This window comes from Aspergillus flavus, chromosome 5 (assembly GCF_009017415.1).
Source record: "Aspergillus flavus chromosome 5, complete sequence".
Lineage (NCBI taxonomy): Eukaryota > Fungi > Ascomycota > Eurotiomycetes > Eurotiales > Aspergillaceae > Aspergillus > Aspergillus flavus.
In genome coordinates, this window is record NC_092408.1 from 2,492,542 (window position 1) to 2,512,843 (window position 20,302).

The 20,302-nt window shown below is 43.8% G+C and overlaps 6 protein-coding genes across 6 annotated transcripts; 4 read left to right on the top strand and 2 right to left on the bottom strand.

Moving 5' to 3' along the window:
* Nucleotides 1–1,738: 1,738 nt before the first annotated feature.
* Nucleotides 1,739–7,501, bottom strand: F9C07_2284993 (Utp21 specific WD40 associated putative domain-containing protein). Its single transcript, XM_071510733.1, has 5 exons — nt 7,197–7,501; nt 5,601–7,091; nt 5,320–5,547; nt 4,625–5,263; nt 1,739–4,567 (listed from the first exon to the last, which is right to left on the bottom strand). The coding sequence occupies exons 1-5, from the start codon at nt 7,317–7,319 to the stop codon at nt 3,986–3,988; spliced, it is 3,063 nt and encodes a 1,020-aa protein (XP_071364465.1). The 5' UTR covers nt 7,320–7,501; the 3' UTR covers nt 1,739–3,985.
* F9C07_1675982 (XPG domain containing-domain-containing protein) lies at nt 1,756–3,920 on the top strand. The gene is made up of 2 exons (XM_071508301.1): nt 1,756–2,171; nt 2,225–3,920. The coding sequence occupies exons 1-2, from the start codon at nt 1,906–1,908 to the stop codon at nt 3,852–3,854; spliced, it is 1,896 nt and encodes a 631-aa protein (XP_071364464.1). The 5' UTR covers nt 1,756–1,905; the 3' UTR covers nt 3,855–3,920.
* On the top strand, nt 7,414–15,792 carry F9C07_2164035 (putative actin cytoskeleton organization and biogenesis protein). The gene is made up of 5 exons (XM_041293028.2): nt 7,414–10,916; nt 10,971–12,294; nt 12,365–14,667; nt 14,763–15,355; nt 15,462–15,792. The coding sequence occupies exons 1-3, from the start codon at nt 8,495–8,497 to the stop codon at nt 12,441–12,443; spliced, it is 3,825 nt and encodes a 1,274-aa protein (XP_041147811.2). The 5' UTR covers nt 7,414–8,494; the 3' UTR covers nt 12,444–14,667; nt 14,763–15,355; nt 15,462–15,792.
* On the top strand, nt 12,567–15,034 carry F9C07_1675989 (ATP-NAD kinase-like domain-containing protein). The gene is made up of 3 exons (XM_041286435.2): nt 12,567–12,700; nt 12,801–14,667; nt 14,797–15,034. Exon 2 carries the CDS (start codon nt 12,934–12,936, stop codon nt 14,317–14,319), a length of 1,386 nt encoding a protein of 461 aa, XP_041147812.1. The 5' UTR covers nt 12,567–12,700; nt 12,801–12,933; the 3' UTR covers nt 14,320–14,667; nt 14,797–15,034.
* F9C07_2072268 (putative serine esterase-domain-containing protein) lies at nt 15,600–18,605 on the top strand (the record flags this gene model as incomplete). The annotated part of the gene is made up of 3 exons (XM_071508776.1): nt 15,600–15,790; nt 15,863–17,573; nt 17,979–18,605. 3 exons carry the CDS (start codon nt 15,600–15,602, stop codon nt 18,603–18,605), a joined length of 2,529 nt encoding a protein of 842 aa, XP_071364466.1.
* Nucleotides 18,606–19,021: 416 nt separating this feature from the next.
* F9C07_8598 (putative inositol monophosphatase) lies at nt 19,022–20,101 on the bottom strand (the record flags this gene model as incomplete). Its single annotated transcript, XM_041293040.1, has 3 exons — nt 19,022–19,700; nt 19,813–19,894; nt 19,957–20,101. 3 exons carry the CDS (start codon nt 20,099–20,101, stop codon nt 19,022–19,024), a joined length of 906 nt encoding a protein of 301 aa, XP_041147814.1.
* Nucleotides 20,102–20,302: the final 201 nt, after the last annotated feature.

Here is a 20,302-nt window from a genome sequence, read left to right on the forward strand (position 1 = left end):
TTTATTTAAATAATATAAAATTAAAACTTTTAAAAATTATAATTTTTATTATTTATAAAAAATATTTTTTTTTAGTATATTATTAATAATTTTAGAATATTTTTAAATTTTATAATTTTTTTATTATATTAAAAGTAATATTTTTTTTATTTAAATTTTTTATATTTATAGACTATTTATATACTATTATTTTATTAATAAATTTTAACAAATAATTATTTAAATAAAAATAGCTATTATAAAAATATATAGTAAAAATTTTAGTTTTATAAAAATATTTTTTATCTATATTAAATTTAGCTAGATTTTAATTTTTTTATTAATATATTTTTAATTATTGTTTTTTACTATTATATAGACTATATTTATAATAAAGAATTAATTAATATTAAATTATTATATTATATATTTTTTTAAAATTTATAATCAATAACTTATATAAATAATTTTTTTTTAGATTTTAAATATATTATTTATATATATTTCTACTATTTTATTTTTTATTTATAAAATAATATATAATATTTTAATATTAATTTATTTTTAAATTAATAAATATATAAAAAAAATCTTTTATTTTTTTTTAATTTAATTTTTTAAAACTTTTTTTTTTAAATATTATATTTATTTAATTTTTTTATTAAAATAGTTAATAATATATAGAATTTTATTTTTATTATTTTATTAAATTAATATATTTATAATAAAATAATTTTTTATATTTATAATATAATTCTATACTTTATAAATAGTTTTATTTTTTAAAAAAACTAAATATAAATAATTTAAGATTAGTAAATCTATAATTTATAAAATTAATTTATATAATTATTTTTAATATTTTAGCTTTTTATATAATTATATTAAATAATAATATTAATTTTTTTTAATAATTAATTTTATTTAAAATATTAGAGAGTTAAATATTTTAATTTATTAGAAATTTTTTTAAAAGATTTTTTAAATTATAGATAATTAAATAGCTATATTATTAATTTTTAGAGAATTTATTAATAGTAAAATATTTAAGCTTTATATATTAATTATTTTAAAATTATTAGATTAAAATTATTTAAATTATAAGTATTTTATTAATATACTATTATTTATTAATAATAAATTTATAAAATATAGTTAATTAATAGACTTTAAAAATATAGTATTAGAAAATTTAAAATTATTTAGAATTATATAATAATTTTTTTATTTAGTATAATAGAATAAATTATTTAAAAATTAGAATTTTCTATATAATTCTAATATAAATATATTTATATATTATATAAGCTAGTAGTCTATTAGTGGCTTGCTTATATAGAATCTAGTTATTTAAGATAATTACTATTATAAAAATATATTTTTATATTAAATAATTTATTAAAATAAAATATTAAATATTTTAAAATTTAAATATAAATTAAAATAATTTATTTTTTTTAAAAAAATAATTATAATAGTAATTATTTTAAATAACTAGATTCTATATAAATAAGATTATTAATTTATATAATATATAAATATATTTATATTAGAATTATATAAAGAATTTTAATTTTTAAATAATTTATTTTATTATATTAGATAAAGAAACTATTATATAATTTATTAATTTTAAATAATGTTAAGTCTTTTAATACTATATTTTTAAAATCTATTAGCTAATTATACTATTTTTATTTTGCTCTACTTTTCTTATTAGGCCTAGTCTCCAATACTAATCCTAATTAGGTATAGTAGAGCGTCTAAATGTATTTTGGGGGAGTCCTTTTAACATGTCCCTAGAAATAGCAGCAACCAACAAAGAAAATGAACAAAAGGATGACATAGCTGCTTCAGCTTTCAAAAGGTGTAACCCACTACCTCGTGATTTATAGGACTACGCAAACACAGGTGCACCTCAGTAATATGGGAATACCGCGTCTCACACGGCATCTACGTCCATTTTCAGATGCTGTCCTACTCGAGGGCAGGCTGCAAAAGCGGCAGGATGGAGTTGGTCATGTCCAGTCTGTTGTAATTGATGGACCTAGCCTTGTGTACCATGTATTTTGGCGATTACTATCTTGGTCAGATTCGAGAATTGGATTCCCAGACGCACAGCCGACGTGCAATGAAGTAAGTTGTGGGGTTATGATCTATCTCCTGCTTCTGACTACTACCGGCGTAAAGATGTATTTGATACCCACACTCCAAGCATTGTGAAAATATTGCTGATCTTTACTAGAGAACGAATATGCTTCGATGGCGCTTTGCCACCTGAAAAACGAAAAACACGGCTCCTTCGATTGGAAAAATCAAGGAGGAAACTTGAATTGCTTCGCCTCAAACCCCAGAGCGCCCTTCAGAACTCTAGTGGGTATAGCGGCAAGCGTGCACTTGCCCTTGAAAACGTCCTACAGGGCCGGGCCTTGCCTGCGAGATATAATGACCTCCCTGAGAACCCCTTCATGGTTCCTGCGGTGTTTGAGGATCTTAAATACAGATGGAACAAAGAGAAAATCTTCACTGTAGCGAGAGATGCCCTGTGCATGCAGTCGATTGAGATCAAAGATTTTCCTTGGGCGGATATTACCGTAATGGTTCCCGGAGAAGCGGATGCCTATTGTGCCTACATCGCAAAATACGCAAATTCGTCCGTTCTAACAAACGATTCAGACCTTCTTCTCTATGATCTAGGACCCCGGGGTTCTATAATTTCTCTGAACTCCATCGAGATTGTTGGTTGGGACGCTCACAGGCCATCAGAACGGCAAATAAGAGCCATGAGTTTGAGTCCGACATTGGTTGCCCGCCGATTGGGGATTTCAGATATTTTGCGCTTTGCTTTTGAACTTAAAACACACCCAGATGCGGGAACGGCAGAGCTAGTCCAGCGAGCAAACAGCTCTTACGAGGGACCCGATAACACATCGGACTATCAAGCGTTTACCCAAGAATACCAAGAAGGCATACATGAGTTTGAAGCGACAAACCTGCGAAGCTTGCCACATCTTGATGCAAGGGTCTCGGAGCTGTTCTGGCAGTTTGAATGGCGACAAGCTCACATGGTCCAGGAGGCCCCGCACATGTACCTTGCAATCTTGAACGAGGATCATGCTAGGCGTTGTGCATGGGCTGAAGGCCGCTTGTACAGGAGCCTGGCATATTCAATTCTAAACGCTTCTCGCCCAGTTTCAAACAGAGTTGGCTTTATCAATGAATTCGCCCGACGGGGAGGAAGGATCACAGTGGATAAGGTGGTCCTCGGCAATGAGGATTGGATCGAGACTGTAACAAATGTTCTCTTGGTTCGCCTGAGGTCAGTACAGAACAAGGTTGAGGTTGACACAACTTTACCAGCATACTGGATCATGTTTGCGCTTTGTGAATTGCACGAAGCAGATTCAAGTTTTGTAACACTCGATCATGCGCGATTGAGCTGCTTTCTTACCCTGGGACGTATGAATGAGAACTTTGACTGGAAGGATATCCAGCTCACTGCACAGATCCAGGCAGTGCTATACTCACTAAGAATTTTAGGACAATTACTTGAAAGCTCCGTGGATACCTGTGACAACATCGTGGAGTTAAAATCCATACTTAGCAATCTACCCCCGCTACATATGATCATGGGACCGATACCTAGCATGATGGATGAGACGCTTAATATATCCTGTGTTAGTGCACTTGTGCATCGACTTCTTCAAGTCTTGGGAAAAGAAGAAAAGTGCAGCGACATTCCCGATGCTGTGGGGTTAACAAGACAGCAGCTATTTTCGTACCCATTGGCCTCGCAGCAGTATGAGTCTAGAGTAGGCAATCCTAGGTCCCCACGCAGGATAGACAACATGTATGACTTGTTGCCCATGGAATAAGTTTACCAACCCACGGTGTGAATTTAGGAGTTTCAATAGCGTTGCGAGCATAATATAGAGAAAATAGATGAAATTACACATATCAACAAGACAGCGAAAAACATCGCTGGCTCGGGGTTCATGTTAACAGACTAGCGCGAAGATCGAAGGAATCCTACAACACCACGGCAATACCCGACCAGTTCAGCCAAGCGCTGCCCTTCCCGTTGTTGTGCCACACTCCAGCTGGCCAACGCCTCTCTCAACGCTTCGTTTTCCTCAGACTCCGAGCACTTCATCACAACATCAGCATGGATTTTCAAAAACATTGCCATCCAGGCGTTGACAAGCTCGAAGTCCAATTTTGAACGGAGATGGGTAGAGAGGGCGAGAACGAAGTCTGATAGTTCAGAGTGATTCTCGTGTATCCGAGGATCCAATGACCTTATCTCTAGATCGGCCTTTGCCGGAGACATAGATTTGAAATACTCGATGAAGGGTTGAAAGTTCCCTGTATCTCGACCGGACCGTAAGAGTGTAGTGAACCGGGAGCCTGCGATGCCAACACTCATAGAATGTTGCAGCTTGGCGACACGCGAGCGTTCGGTGATTGTAATATCAGCTAGGAGATTAGGATCGAGAATTTCATCAGGATTGCCTTTCTCAGAAGCTGTTGGCAGGAAAAATGGTGCCTTCTCCGGGGCTTTTGGTGGATCTTTTGGTTTATTGCGTTCCTAAAATCTGTTAAAGAGAGCTCCTAGGGTTGGGTTCCCACAGGGAAGGCATCGTACCTTGATTAGGTCCAAATGAAGCATGGTCTGCCACTTGCTCTTGGGGACGACGCTGAGCGTGACCATATCACGACTGAGCTGTTCTGTGGATAACATGGGCCCTTCGGTATCACTTGGCTGATAGTCCTCCAAGAATGCAGCTTCAATAGCCCCCACACCAGTCTCACCAGAAATAGTAGGAGCCCTGACGTCTGCAATGTCGGCTTCATCCAAATTCCTTGTCGATACAGGTACAAATAAACTTCTGTTGGACCAAAGACTGATACCTAGTCCATCTGCATGGGCGGTGGCTAGAAATTCGCCCGTGGATGACATAGCTAATGCAGTGCACGTGCTGGGAACACGGAAGAGGTCAATGAGATGTCCTGTTGGCAAGTCCCATACTCGGATGATAGAATCCATCGAAGCGGCAATAATCCATCGTCCATCAGAGGAAAATGTGAAATCGTTTATTTGACCTACACAACCCCAGAACTCACGGATGACTTTCCTCGTTTCTATGTCAACGACACGGATGGAAAGGTCGTCGCAGCTGAATGCAACCAGTTCGCTCGTACTGTTGTATCGAAGTCCAGTGATAGATGTCATCGGATACCAGTCGAGTTCATCGGCAAGTGATCCCGAGGTGAAGTCCCAAAACTGAATTGTTGAGAACGATTAGTCTGATACTACGGGAAGGGGGTTTGAAATCTTACCTTCACTTTCCCATCAAGCCCACAGCTAACAACTGTTTGGTTCAATCCGTCAATAGCTACCCCGGTGACTGCTTTGCTATGCTTAGCACCATTGCTTTTTGAAGCTTTCTTGAGGCCACGACTAGGAAAACTCTGTCGGTATAAGCCGGATTGCATGTTAAACATATCGATGCTACCTCCTGCTGACCCAACCAATGCAAAAGTTCCGCATTGTGAGATAGCGACACTCTGATACCGACCCAGTTAGATTGAGACCCCTGCTTTATAGGGTTTCGGCTTACCTTAACTTCCATTTTATCTCCCGTTTCAAATGCCCAACGCCCAGCTTTCTTCTTACCCCAAAACCAAGTTCGAGCAAATTTATCCCCACGATGACCTGTTAAAACACTTTCCCAGCCTGTCTTATTTGAAGCATCCGTATTGATTGATTTTGGGTTTGCCCAGATCGGACCGGATGTTGTAACGCCCATTCCTCCATCGCGATTAAGAGAGCAGGCGATGCAGGTTACTTCCGGTGCTTTGAGCTCCTGTGCCCCCGTCACCGTCCTCGAACCAACAAGTTTTTTCGCTTTGTGTTCCACAGCTCCTTGAGATATCTCGGTATTCTGGCTATCCTTTCGTATACTGAAACCCCAGAGACTGCAATCCTTGCTTGCGCTCAGCAGCCACTTACCGCCGAATTCAGAACCGTCCGAGGCGGAAGGTAAGAACTCGAGGGTAGTAACTGCAGCAGAATGACCGCTCCTCGAGTGAAGTGGTCTGGGAATAGGCGAAAAGGGTAGCTCGTCAAAAATCCATGTCTTGAGGGCGTTATCCTTCCCAGATGAGACCATCACCGGCTGCCCATCCAAAAATTCAATATGATTTACCCCCAATCCCTTCCCCCCCTCAGTAACTCGATGTGCGCCTCGAAGCATCCCCACAATTCTACCCCCGTGGTTCAAATCCCACATTGTGATATCTCCACTGTCTATGCAAGCCGTTGCCATGACACCTGGTCTTCGACCATCTTCGCCCGCACCTAGGCCATCTGTCCGGAACGATATCGAGGTTACCCGTGGCGCCTCTGACGAGCCCATCCGTAAGGACAATGCGGTCTGGTCGGTCTCGACATTGCGAATATATAGTGCACCATTCTTGTAGGCAATTGCAATCAGGGATAATACAGGAGTGGGTTGGAGCACAGTTACAGCGCCAGCTTTTGAAGATGATGGAAGCATTGTGTAAATCATCCTCCCTGTTTTCACGTTCCAGATATCAATGCCTCCATCATACCGTCCAACAAAGACCTTGTTAATATAAGTTGGCATAGTGCACACTTGACCTGTGTATACTTGTTTCCCAGATGAGTCCTTAGTGCGCGGAGGGACCAAAGAGGTGTAATATTCGTATGTGGTATTTTTCCACACCTGAATGCGTTCGCTGCCACATCCCACAACCCAAGAACCAAAAACAAGGAGCCGTACAATGGGCTCCGTGGCATTCTTGGAAGCTTCGAAGGATGCAATCTTCTTGCCACGCTTGTAAACCCAAATACCCCCAGGAGAACCCGGCCGGAGATGCCCCCATGCCACAAAAATCTTGTCCTGCCATGCGAATGTAGCCGTAATGGTATCTGGAGTTTGAGGTCTACTGATGAACACAAGGTTTAGCCCTCGCCGTAAATCATAGGTCTGCACCGAACGTCCGACTGATGTTGAGATCTGGTAAGTTGCTTTGCCTAAACGAACTGACGTAAAGGGAACAGTTGTAGGAGACACTAGCCCCAAAGTCTTACATTAAGGAACGTCAGTTATGAGATCAAAAAGGAACAAGTGCACAAAACGCAATGACTTTTAGAAGTGATGGGTTAAGTGCTCAAATGTTGTCTCACGTACTCGAAACGGAGAGAAAACTTTGGACCCAGCCGTTTGTGGCCCTGTTCGAACATCCTGGTCTATGATCCTTTTCTGCCTCTTGGCCAGTGGTATGTCAAATGCATCATCCGTGAGGGACGGCATTATTTAAGGGATAATATGCTCGATATGAAAATCGGGATGCAGCTGCAGCAGGAGTTGGTATCAAAAAACGGAACAAGTTCTGTACTACTCCGTAGTATTAATTTTATTCTTGCCGCGTTGACGGGGCGCGGACGTTTTTTTTTTTTTTTTTTTTTTTTACCCCTTCCCTCTTTTTTCTCCCGGAACAACGGTCTTAGCACCGAAGCAGATCGGCATTAGCGTTTCCCATTGATACGGATCACTAGTTCCGTTCCCGTTCTGAGAGTTTTACTCAGAAGTACGGAGTAAGCACACTTTTTAGTGTGCTGCGGATATATACTGCTTACCCAAATAGGTATATGATGCCCTTTGCAGCTAGGATTTAGCATTGGCATGGGAGAAGATATTCCCCCACTGATGTTATGAGCTACGGTACTAAAGGCTAATTCCAAGGTAGAGAGGTCTATAGGCCCTCTGGTTCGTGATGAGTGTGTCAATCAATATAAACAGGGCATTACTTGGTATTCTAAGATGTTTACGGTGTAATGACGGTATGTACTGTCAGACTGACTCGGTAATACTCCGGAGTATGTAATTGGAGTAGGTGCACCACCGACGCTGGGAAAGCAAAAAGCAAAAAGGAAACAGGAAAAAAAAAAGGAAAAGGGAAAAAAGACGAAAGTAAAAAACAGACTCCGCTTGCAGCAAAACATTAACTAGGATGATAGTGACGTACATTCTCTGACGTACTTCGTAGGTACTGCTCCTCTTCCTCTCTCTAGAATATCTAGCTGAAGGTAGAGTTAATGGTTTACTTCAATCTAAAAGTAGAGTAGCAATGTGATCAATTTCTAGTTATCTTGATAAGCACACGGCTCGTTCCTTTTCGCCTTTCTCTTTTTCCTTTCATCCTCCCCTGGGCTCTCTTTTCAAGGAAAGATTTGATAGAATCTATTACGGTTCAGAAGCAAACCACTACAGAGACCGCTCATCCGCCACCCAACCGCCCCTTTCTTTGCATCCCATTTCTTCCTCTCAAGCTTGTGTGTTTTACAGAAAAATTTTCAATCACCCGCAACCCTCAATTCCATCATCAGAGTTCACAGTTGTTGTGACCATTGTTTGCTGTTTTCAGGAAGCATATAGGATTTGCTTTTCCTCCCTCCCTCTCTCTCTCTCTCTTATATTTCTCCTGAATGGATCAGAACTGTGACCGTAGTAGCAGTCGGTCTGTTGCAGTTGACTCTTCTAAAAGCAGCATAGAGAGCGTTGCAAGATTAGCTGCCTCTTCACCATGTGCTGGTCCTGACCAGACAGATAAATCATCATCTCTGCTCTATGAGAATGCATCGTCTGTTGCCTTGAGAGGAATACATGGCATGCAGTCCCACCAAGTCAAGGCCAACAAAACCGATTGCACATCTGATAACCAGACTGCTGGGCGCAGTAATCATCCTTCCACCCGTTCTTCTAGCAGAGTACCAAGAAGAATGAGTGGAAGCACGGCTGCAAGTTCCATTAGCGAGGCTGAGCCAGCACCTCCTAGCTTAGGAAAGATTGGAGTTTGTGCTCTAGATGTCAAAGCTCGCAGCAAACCTAGCCAAAACATACTGACCCGTCTTCAATCTAAGGGCGGGTTTGAAGTAATTGTTTTTGGTGACAAGGTGATACTCGACGAAGCTGTAGAGAACTGGCCCGTATGTGACTATCTCATTGCATTCTTTTCAGATGGCTTCCCATTGGACAAGGCCATTGCATATGCGAGACTCCGAAAGCCGTTTTGTGTCAACGACTTGCCGATGCAGAAGGTCCTATGGGACCGGCGACTTTGTTTGAGGATATTAGACAACATGAGTGTTCCTACGCCCAAGCGGCTGGAAGTTAACCGAGATGGTGGTCCAACATTAGAGTCTCCTGAACTTGCCCAACACGTATATCAACTGACTGGGGTCAAGCTTGAAGGCCCTGAGGACGGCACCGGAGGAGGCCTCTCTAGGACGAAGGACGTGGCAATGTCAGATGACGGCGACTCCCTAATCGTGGATGGGAAGGTATTTAGAAAGCCGTTCGTTGAAAAACCGGTTAATGGTGAGAATCATAACATTCACATATACTTTCCTAACGATCAGCAATACGGTGGCGGCGGCCGGAGGCTCTTCCGAAAGGTTGGAAATAAAAGTTCTGAATATGATCCAAACCTGGTCATTCCTAGGTCAGTGACGGAAAATGATTCCAGCTATATTTATGAACAGTTTGTGAGGGTGGATAATTCCGAGGATGTCAAGGCCTATACTGTCGGCCCAGACTTTTGTCATGCAGAAACACGGAAGTCACCCGTAGTTGACGGGCTGGTCCGTCGCAATACCCATGGAAAGGAACTTAGGTATATAACAAAATTAAGCAGGGACGAGGCAACAATTGCTTCTAAAATATCGAACGGGTTTGGCCAGCGCATTTGTGGCTTTGACATGCTTCGTGTTGGTGACAGAAGCTATGTGATTGATGTTAATGGCTGGAGCTTCGTCAAAGATAACAATGATTATTATGACAGATGTGCCAGTATCTTGAGAGATATTTTCCTACATGAGAAGCGCAGACGTGAAGGGACCCTGGAATCTGAACCTTTCCACCAAGATTTGAACCATTCCTGGAGGAACTCTGTGTCTCACAGACACGGATTGAAGACTTTGTTGAAATCCCCTAGCGCGTCCAAGCTTCATGGAAGTCCTCCAGGCCACAAAAGTCCCGACAATGCTCTCCCGGAAAGTGCCGTTCCAGGGCTGCCTGCCTCTTCCACGTCTGAGGGGCTAGATATTGGGAATAGCTATAAAAAGCCGAGCGGACGGGAAAGGTTTTCGTTCTCAGGAGGTTTAGATTCTCAGACTGCAAATGCATCTGTCACGTCAACAGACTCGATTGATGACGCCCCTCCTCCGCCCCCAGCTTCTAAGCATTCGTGGAAACTGAAGGGTATGGTAGCAGTTATCCGGCATGCAGATCGCACACCGAAGCAAAAATTCAAGTTTACTTTCCACAGCCAACCTTTTATTGATCTCCTGAAGGGGCATCAAGAAGAAGTGGTCATCAAGGGCGAGGCTGCACTGGCCAGCGTTTCGGATGCAGTTAAGGTGGCAATGGAGCGAGAACTTGAAGATATGGATAAGCTCAAGCTTCTCCGTACATCCCTTGAGAAGAAAGGAGGTTGGCCTGGGACAAAGGTTCAAATAAAGCCGATGTTTCGTAAGCGAAAACCAGAAGAATCGCGTGAACAAGAGACCTCCACGGTTCCAACTAAGCCTGCCGAGGGCACCCCGGATACACCTAGGTCCCCTACTCTTGGTGAAGCGCCCGGAGGAAATGAAAAATTAACTAGGACCCAGACTCGGAGCGACTCTATATCCGGTGCCACATTCTCCAGGTTTTCTGCTGCAGAGAACGATCTCATTCTTGACAAGCTCCAGCTCGTAATCAAATGGGGGGGAGAACCAACCCATGCAGCCCGCTACCAATCTCAGGACCTCGGTCTTAATATGCGCGATGACTTGAAATTAATGAACAAGGAAGCTTTGAATAATGTTCGAATATTCACGAGTTCCGAGCGAAGAGTGAGTACAAGCGGTAAGTCTACGCATTCTTATTCTTAGTAGCTAGCTAGCTAAGCGAATCTCATAGCTCAAATATGGGCCTGCTCTTTCCTTGATCAAAAGGAGCTTCCGGACGATTTCATACAAGTCCGGAAAGACCTTTTAGATGACTCGAACGCCGCGAAAGATCTCATGGACAAAGTAAAAAAGAAACTGAAACTGCTTTTGCGAGAAGGATCCGCACCCTCGCAGTTCACCTGGCCCAAAGACAATATTCCAGAGCCTTCAGTCGTCCTCGCTACGGTTGTTGAGCTTATGAAGTTTCATCGGGATGTTATGAGGCACAATTTCCGGAGACTTGAGAGTTCGTCGAGCGGTCCGTTTGAACCATACTTCCCTAGTGATGATACCTCCAACACACACGGCGAGGCTTCTCCATTGGCTTCTATTCAAGGACGTTGGTGCACTGGTGAGGACCCTATGCTTTTCAAGGAGAGGTGGGAAAAGCTCTTCGCCGAGTTTTGCGATACAGAGAAGGTCGATCCTAGCAAACTTTCCGAATTATACGATAGTATGAAATTTGATGCTCTCCACAACCGGCAATTCTTGGAATGGGTGTTTATGCCTCCTGACACCGACAATGATGCGGACGGGGAAGGTTATTCCCAATCAAAGATGCGAAACACTCCTGCCGGAGATATCAGACCAGGTAACGAGGATGCAAATCATGAAAGGAACGAGGAGCATGCGGACAGTTCAACGTTTGTGCATCGATTGGGCCTGAAGCGACGAATGCATGCATTTGAATCAATGCCGCATTTCAGGGCCCTGGATGACACCTACGATCACTATTTCAAGTTATATCCAGGCTTAAGCGTCAAGAAAGCCAAGCTGGATAGCAGGTTATCCAAGTTAAGAGAGTTGTACAAGTTGGCGAAGGTTCTTTTTGACTATGTCACTCCTCAGGAGTATGGAATTACTGATACCGAAAAGCTGGAGATCGGGTTGTTGACATCTTTACCATTACTCCAAGAGATCGTTAGGGATTTGGAAGAAGTCCAAGCCTCGCCAGATGCCAAGTCCTTCTTCTATTTCACAAAGGAATCTCACATATACACCCTCCTAAATTGCATCCTAGAAGGCGGTATCCAGACGAAAATCGCTCGGCGGGCTATCCCCGAGTTAGATTACCTATCTCAAATATGCTTCGAACTCTATGAAGCTAAGGATTCCGAGTCATCAACGAATTCTTACTCAATTCGCATCTCGATCAGCCCTGGGTGCCATGCCTTTGATCCCCTTGATGTGCAGCTTGATTCAAGACATGCAATTGGTTGCGCCCCCAGGCGAAGCCTAACCGCTCACCAGGATTGGAAGAATGTTATTGAGACGCTCAAAGCGAAATTTGACACGTAAGTCCTATCCAACATGTTTGTTGTCTACGGTTTATCCTGAGTTGCTCCTGACAATGTTCCTGTTCAGAGTCAAGCTCCCGAAAACATTTATTGCGGTGAACCTGAGCGATAAACACGTCCCAGTCCATGAGGAGGGATCTTGTTAATCCCTGTATATTACATGCGTCCAATTTTGTCGGGAATTTTGTCGGCAGCATGTGACTTGCTTATTGTTATCATTATCATAGGTTAATAACTATGTACCGTAGATACTACCAACTCTCAAAGGCAGAGGCTACCTACCTAGCTAGCATGCCTAATGATTAGGTTAGGCTATTGGGTGCCCAACAATTGGCCCATGATGGATTTAGTAATCATTTGGTCCTAATTGTCACTCAAGCAAAAACATTTACCCCACCAGACAGTAAGCATAATCTAGTGTGTAATTTGTTCAATATACCTATTTGAGGTGTTTCCACTTCCTCACGAATCTCACCTCTTTTGCTCCGTACCGCCTCCATCAGGAATCCTGCATCTTATCAGCGGCCGGCATCTATTATATAAGAAAACAAACGAAAGCAGGAAACGCTAAAGGTGCGAAATAGAGTATTCTTCCTACTTCCTAGTCTTTGGTAACGCAAGCAAGAGAATCAATCCATGGCCCAACCACCAGATCCAAGTCAGTTCCGTGCTGATTTGATTGAAAACTATGTCCGGTGCTATAACCAATGGAAGGAAATAACAGTCGCTATTGATGACATAGTCTGTGTTCTTTCTGAAACGATGTGTACTGAAGTTGGCTATAAGTTGCTGTTTCTTCAGAGAAGATCTGAAGATATCAATACAGAGGATTCCACATACCTGGAAAGTATTCAGCTTACATCTCTGTCGCCCATACTGCGTTCCCAGTACTTGTGCACAGAGCTCCCTCGTCATTTGTGCTCACACGAAACTGAAATCCATATAATCGTATCCACAGCGTCGGGAACAGGGGCTGCCAAGCATTTGTACAAAAATATTCTACAACCTTTCCTATCGCAGCTTGGTGTATGTGGTTACAATGTCCATGAGACACGATCCTCACAAACCATCACGGAACTATGCAAGTCGGACTTTCTTCCTTGCATACAGGCAGGCATCCATAAAACCATTATCCTCCTCTCTGGAGATGGAGGAATCGTCGACGTAGTCGACGCGATATACAGTGCTCCGTGGCATTCAATCACCCGGCCCACCATTGTCTTAGTCCCAACAGGAACTGGAAATGCAATGGCTAGCTCACTGGGACTCACGTTATATCCAACATCCTGGTTGAAGGAGCTGCTGCGAGGAAGACCGAGGCCTTTACCGACCTTCGGCGCCAAATTCTCACCCGGCGCGCAATATGTCACCGAGGAAGGCCGTTCTCGGGCTAGTATAAGTGCCAACATCAAAACTAAGTATGAAGTTCCGATAGTACATGGTGCGGTTGTTGCAAGCTGGGGCATACACGCCGCCTTGGTTGCCGATAGTGATACTACTGAATACCGCAGATTCGGCGCTGATAGGTTTAAATTGGCTGCAGAGGAACTTCTCTTCCCTCCAGGTGGTGCTGAGAGCCATAGATATGCCGGTACAATTAGTCTCACCAAGTGGGATAGTGAAGCTAACAGCGAGTATGTGGATACCATGGAGATCAAAGAACACATGTACGTGCTGGCAACGATGGTCCCGAGACTTGAAAGAGAGTTCGTGATCTCACCCGAGTCTGTTCCACTGGACGGTCGCTTGAGAATAATCCATTTTGGTCCGGTACCTTCCGAAAAAGCTATGCAGTTGATGGCCTCCGCATATCAGGGAGGCCAGCATGTGTTTGACAAGAGTGTCCTTTACTCGGAGATTGAGAGGCTTAAGATTGTATTCAGTGAGACGGATGAGAGGTGGAGACGGGTGTGCATTGACGGCAGAATCATTGCAGTTGAGTGTGATGGCTGGATGGAGATATACAAGGAGCCAGAATGTCTATTAAACATTTTGACATCCGTTGAGTTTCAAAATCACTGAGTATTATCTTGATTTTCAGCGAGTATGCTTGCAGGAGAACTTCCCTGCCTCTTCCTCTTATCATTAGACGGCTACAGTGGGAGTCCAAGAGTGTATGGCTTTATAGATACCCAGAGGCTCTGACCGCCTAGTATGAGCCGCTTTGTACCTATACGTATAGTCACATACTTTTGAACCCCTATATTCATACCTCTCTTACATTATTTTTTCGTGCCTTTTCACTGATTCCGTCCTGGAGACCATCGATCTGCGTTAGCTGTAATCCTTGATCAACCAAGCAATAAAACAGGTTCAGACCAAATTGCATTGTGATTACTTTAGGTACTTAGTGTGCTGGTTGTACTACATGTATGTATTTGGATTCCTTGCCTCATCTGGCGCCAGGTTGGGCATTCTTAGGGCGCCATAGTCCATGACTGGATCAATATTGACCATATATGAAGGAATTGACAAGGTGTGAATCGTCTCTAAATGTAGTACAATATACATCTCTTCTACTCGTATTCTCTAAGTATATCCTTGTCACCGCTGAATACAATTAATATGCCTACAGATTTATATATACTCTATTTTATATAGATAGTAGATTTAAAAAAAAATTATCACGTAGCAGAACTATGAGGCTCTAAGGGGTCAGAAATAGTTAGAAAAAAACTTTCTAATTCTTTTTAGATTAGTAACAAATAGCTTCGAGGTCAGAAATCGAAATATCACGTGAAGCGGCAGCATTTTTTCTGACCCCCCTCAGAGGTGCCTTCTCCGCCCCACCCTGACCCTCAACCACTAAACCCTGACGCCCCAGAGCTGTATGCCCCAAATAGTACCAAGGCGGAATTAAAGCTTGGCTAAATTAATAAACCAGTCTTCGTTAACACACTATAGTTAAGCTAACTTGACACCTAGGCTCTAGCGTCCAGTGCCCCTATTAGTACTGGTACGGAGTACGGAGTGAATAGAGCAAAATTCAAGTTGTATTCCCCTTACTGCTTAGTATTCTCTGTACAGGGAATTTCCTCATCATGATTGGCTTCTGAAAGTAAGTGTGGGGGCAACCTTAGTAGTTGTTTGGTACTTTTTCCAGATAACCTCTGTACCGAAATCAAGTACTCTCTATCATCCCGGGACTCGCTCACTATCAACAGTTGATCAGACTTTTGATCAAAACTCCAACGCTAGACACGCTGCCAGTATCTCTTATTAAGGGCCATAGACATCCACGCATGTGACCCAAACAGCCACCTTGACCAGTCCTATGATAGGAACAGCTACGTTTAGTATCGATGCTTATCAGCCCTCGAACTTATCACGCTTCGCAGATACCAGACCGAGGACAACAGTCCCACGGCAGTGAGGACAACCCCAGATTTCGTTCGCTTTTCGGGTGGAGTACTGGTTCTACGAATGATAGACGAGCCGCTGAAATGCTATTGATACACCAAACGGGCAGTGTGCGTGTGGGTGAGGTGGTCAGGTCTGTTGCCATCGATAGTCATGGCCAAGCCCTTCCTGTTCGCAATGCTGACCTTGGCCTTGTTCTAAACAGGTACACAGTAACGTACACACCGGCAGCCGACACCGCCAGTTCCATACCAGGGGAATTATTTGTGAAAGTCAAGAATACATCTGCAATTCCCCTCCGAGCTGCGTACCTTCATGGCCCATATACCCTCTATACGTCCTGCTACCCATCCACGTTCGACCCAAATGTCAAACTCGATCAGCAAGCCACCGAAGGCATTCCGCAGTTTGAACCTTATCTCAAAGCTGGGGGCAGTTGGAATGCCGTCATCACCGTGCCCCGGCGTCTTCGTCAAAAGCCAGAGGTCGCTTCCGCCGAGCCCCAAAGTCACCAGAAAGTAACGTGGATCATAGAGATTGTATCCCAAGTGATATTTTCGAGTACTGCATCCGTCAATTTTGAGCTTTTGGTGGGCCGCGACCAAAAATCAGTGGAGCTATATTCCTCTAGTGCCGCGTCGACCACCGGGTTCCAAGCAGCTCAACTAAGTGACCACTGGTTACCGAATGCGAAAGGCAAGCAAGTGTTTGCTACAAACGGGGTGTATTCCAGATCTATAACGTTGCAGATAGATGATACTGTGAGTCTCTGGAACACGCCCGCCTTTCCTTCGTCCGACAAAAGCTGCGGGGCGGAAAAGGATAAAGGGCCAAGCGAAGACAGTCCAACAAACAATGACGAAGCGTCGACGAGACCCAGCGAGCCAGTTAATCAGTCGCATAACAACAGGCGTAAAAAGAAAATACACCTTGTGGTTCTGACCCATGGCCTACATAGCAACCTTGGTGCTGACATGCTTTATCTTAAGGAGAGCATTGATACTGCAGCCAGAAAAGCTAAGGAACAAGCCTATAATGCTCGTCAAAAACATAAAAGCGAACAGAGCAGCAACCATGATGCTGATGCTGATGCTGATGATGCTGATGATGCTGATGATGCTGATGATGATGATGATGATGATGACGACGACGACGACGATGAGCAAGTCATTGTTAGAGGATTTCCTGGCAATGCAGTCCGTACGGAACGCGGGATTCAGTATCTTGGCAAGCGTCTCGCCAAATATGTCTTGCTAATGACATATCCAGACCAGCCTTGCAACCCTTATCACAATGCAAAGGCCAAAACCCTACCAAAATCTCTCGCCCCCTGGAGGAACGCGGCGGCGGAGTTTCCTAAGGACCATACGGCTTCTGTGCCAGGGCCAACCGGAGGGGGTCATGCCTATCGAGTCACTAGCATCAGCTTTATCGGCCATTCTCTCGGCGGACTCATTCAGACATATGCCATAGCATACATTCAGAAACATTCTCCTGAATTCTTTGATGTGGTTAGGCCCGTTAACTTCATCGCCTTAGCGACACCTTTTCTCGGTTTGAGTAACGAAAACCCTATGTACATCCGCTTTGCCTTAGACTTAGGTCTGGTTGGTCGGACGGGCCAGGATCTAGGACTTAGTTGGACAGCGCCTCGAGTGAGAAGTGGCTGGGAATCTATAATTGGTGGGAAAGGCAATTCCTCTAAACAACAAGGACAATCAGATGCTGGATCAAAACCTCTATTGAGAATCCTTCCCTGTGGTCCTGCACATGAAGTTCTCGCCAAATTCCAGCATCGTACAGTCTACTCTAATGTGGTCAATGATGGCATTGTACCTTTGAGGACTTCTTGTCTTCTTTTCCTCGACTGGAGAGGATTAGAACGAGTTGAAAAGGCGCGGAGAGAAAATGGGATAGTTGGTACAATGGCGGAATGGGGGTGGGCCGAATTGACCGGCGCAAATTCAAAATCGCCACGGACGACTCGCTCTGGTACAGAGTCGGAGTGGAAAGATACTGAGGAGGAAATCACTAATGCCTACAAGGACATACCGACGACACAGATACCCTCACATCGGGCTACAACGCCTGCCAATGCCCCGATCTATCATCAGCCATTAGATCAATCCCAACATTCAATTTGGTCTAATACGACGATAGACGCAGATCCAAATGACAACCAACCTATAACCCATGGCCCCTTGAGCAGTCTTTTTTCCATATTCCGGCCGAAAGAAGCTGTTAAAATACCCCCTGGGCACAAGCAATCTAAGATGCTCAAACGTAGCCAGACACTTGGCACATCCAGTGGTGTCATACAGGGACCGCCGTCTCCTTGTGCACCTACTCATGAATCATATGCCGATAGTCAACCGTCTGAAGAGTATGGGCTTTATGCGCCGCCAAAGACGACCCTCTTTGAGTCAGCCAGTGATCTTCTCATGCCACCCCTTCCGCCTATTGAATTTATAATTGATCCTACTTCAAGACCTCGAACTATTTTCCATGACCGGGTCTATAGCCCTGAGGACATACCTCCCCCCTTGACTCCTAAGAGACGAACCTTAACCTTTGGTTCTTCCCAAAGTAAGGTCTCGAAAACAGGGCCATTTTCATCGGATGAATCTCCACATCGTGGCTCAAACGAGAGCGAGAGTGGGCTCAAAGTCGAAGAGAAGATCGCCAGGGCTTATCACCGTGACTTAACGTGGCGAAAAGTTCTCGTTCGCCTTGAACCAGATGCACACAACAATATCATTGTTCGACGAATGTTCACGAACGCGTATGGCTGGCCCGTGGTAAAGCATCTTGTTGATACTCACTTTGGGTATACATCTGCGGCCCAATCTAAAGATGATTCCGCGAAAAGGGTGGAAAGGGCAATGCCACCCGCAGTCCCAACAAATAGCTTAGGTGAAGAAGTGCAAGGACAAGTTGAACACCTATAGATGATTCGACTTCCGCACGAGGGTTTCCAGGAAGCCCAGTCGTCGGCATTGGTTCTACTGATCAAACCGTGCCCAGCTTATCTAAATCCAGGAAAGTTGGCTAAACTCTCCGCGCAAGTAGAGGTTTGTATAATGGATTATGCTTGGTTTTTTTACACCCCTCTTATTTGTATATTTTCCCTCGAGCTTTGTTTATTGTATGTACATACATAGACTTATGAGGGCATCCTCCCCTGTATATGCGTTAGTGGATAGTAGTATATCATTGTTTCTCAACCCACAGCCTAGGAAACCTTTCCCTTTCTCTTTCACATCTCCTCTCCTGCTTCCTTCTTGTCCTTTTCTTTTTGAAACGAGAAGACCTGGTCTTTGGCCAGCCGTATTGCTAGTAGGCTTGTGCCAGTACGACGGGTACGTCAATACTCAAGCTTCCCTTGAATATTTGCCCAGAATTCCTCAACAAGCTCCCGTTGACCAATCTGGCTTGGAGAAGCTCTGACAGCAAGGTAGACTCTTCCGTCTATGACGGCCTGCCACCCGCCGGGATTACCATCAACCATGATACCGCCGGCCTCAGTGAGGATAACCCAGCCAGCACACACATCCCATGCCCAACAGCCGCCTTCCCAGTACAAGTCAAGAGTGCCAGCGGCTACCGCGCAGAGGTTGAGTGCGGCCGAACCCATGCTACGCATCGAGCGAACCATTGCACCCCCCTCATCTTTAGCTTGGCCGAGCTTCTCCAAGGTCCGTACCTTTGTTTCCCAATTCCTCCCCTTTCTATCGGATCCCCACTCAACACCGATGAGGGAGTTCTGCAGGCCTTGCAGTGGCTCGAGGTCTGTTCCCTTGAGTGGAAGTTTGACACTGCGGTTCAGGAACGCCCCTTGGCCACGGATAGCAGAGTAAAGGGTGTTATCGAACGGATTGTATACGACACCAACCACGGGAACCCGGTCAACGGCAAACCCAAGAGACACACAGGCATGAGGGAAGCCATGTACGAAATTGATTGTCCCGTCGATGGGGTCAATCACAAAAGTGGGGGCCGTGGTCAAGGGATGACCTGGGTCATATGTCTCTTCCCCATGGAACCTAACGATGCGTAAGGAATAAATCACAACTACAGGGCAATATATGATAACTTTACGGACAATCAAATGAGAGTCTGGTCGGGAAGAAGGGGCGGAAGGCATGGTATACATACTGGTAATCTGGGTATTTTTCCTTCAACGCTGTGCGTATCATTTCTTCAACCGCACGGTCATATTGGGTGACAAGATCCGCACCTAAAGTTGTGAGTCAAGCTGGTTTACTCATCCTATACTTGGCCGTTCGGGTTTGTGCGTACTATTCTTCTTCGATCCAATACCATCCGTAGTGGGGAGAGCACCCATGATGATTTCTCCGGCTTTGTATGCTATCTCAATGAGGGAATCATGGATATGATTCAGGTCGGGCAAGCCACCATCGGTCCTGCTTGTTTCTGGCGTCATGTTTTGGAATGGAGCAGTTTTGGTTGCAAACTATGTGTACAGTGTATATATGTGGGAAAGCTAAATGGCGGGAGTATCTGACGTGTAAGTGGTGTAGATGGGGAGAAGAGATGAGTATGGGGGCGTATCTCCTCTTGACTTAATTTTGCTTGTTCCAGTGCGGCGGGTAACAGTCAAACAAATAAAGATAACAGGTACAGA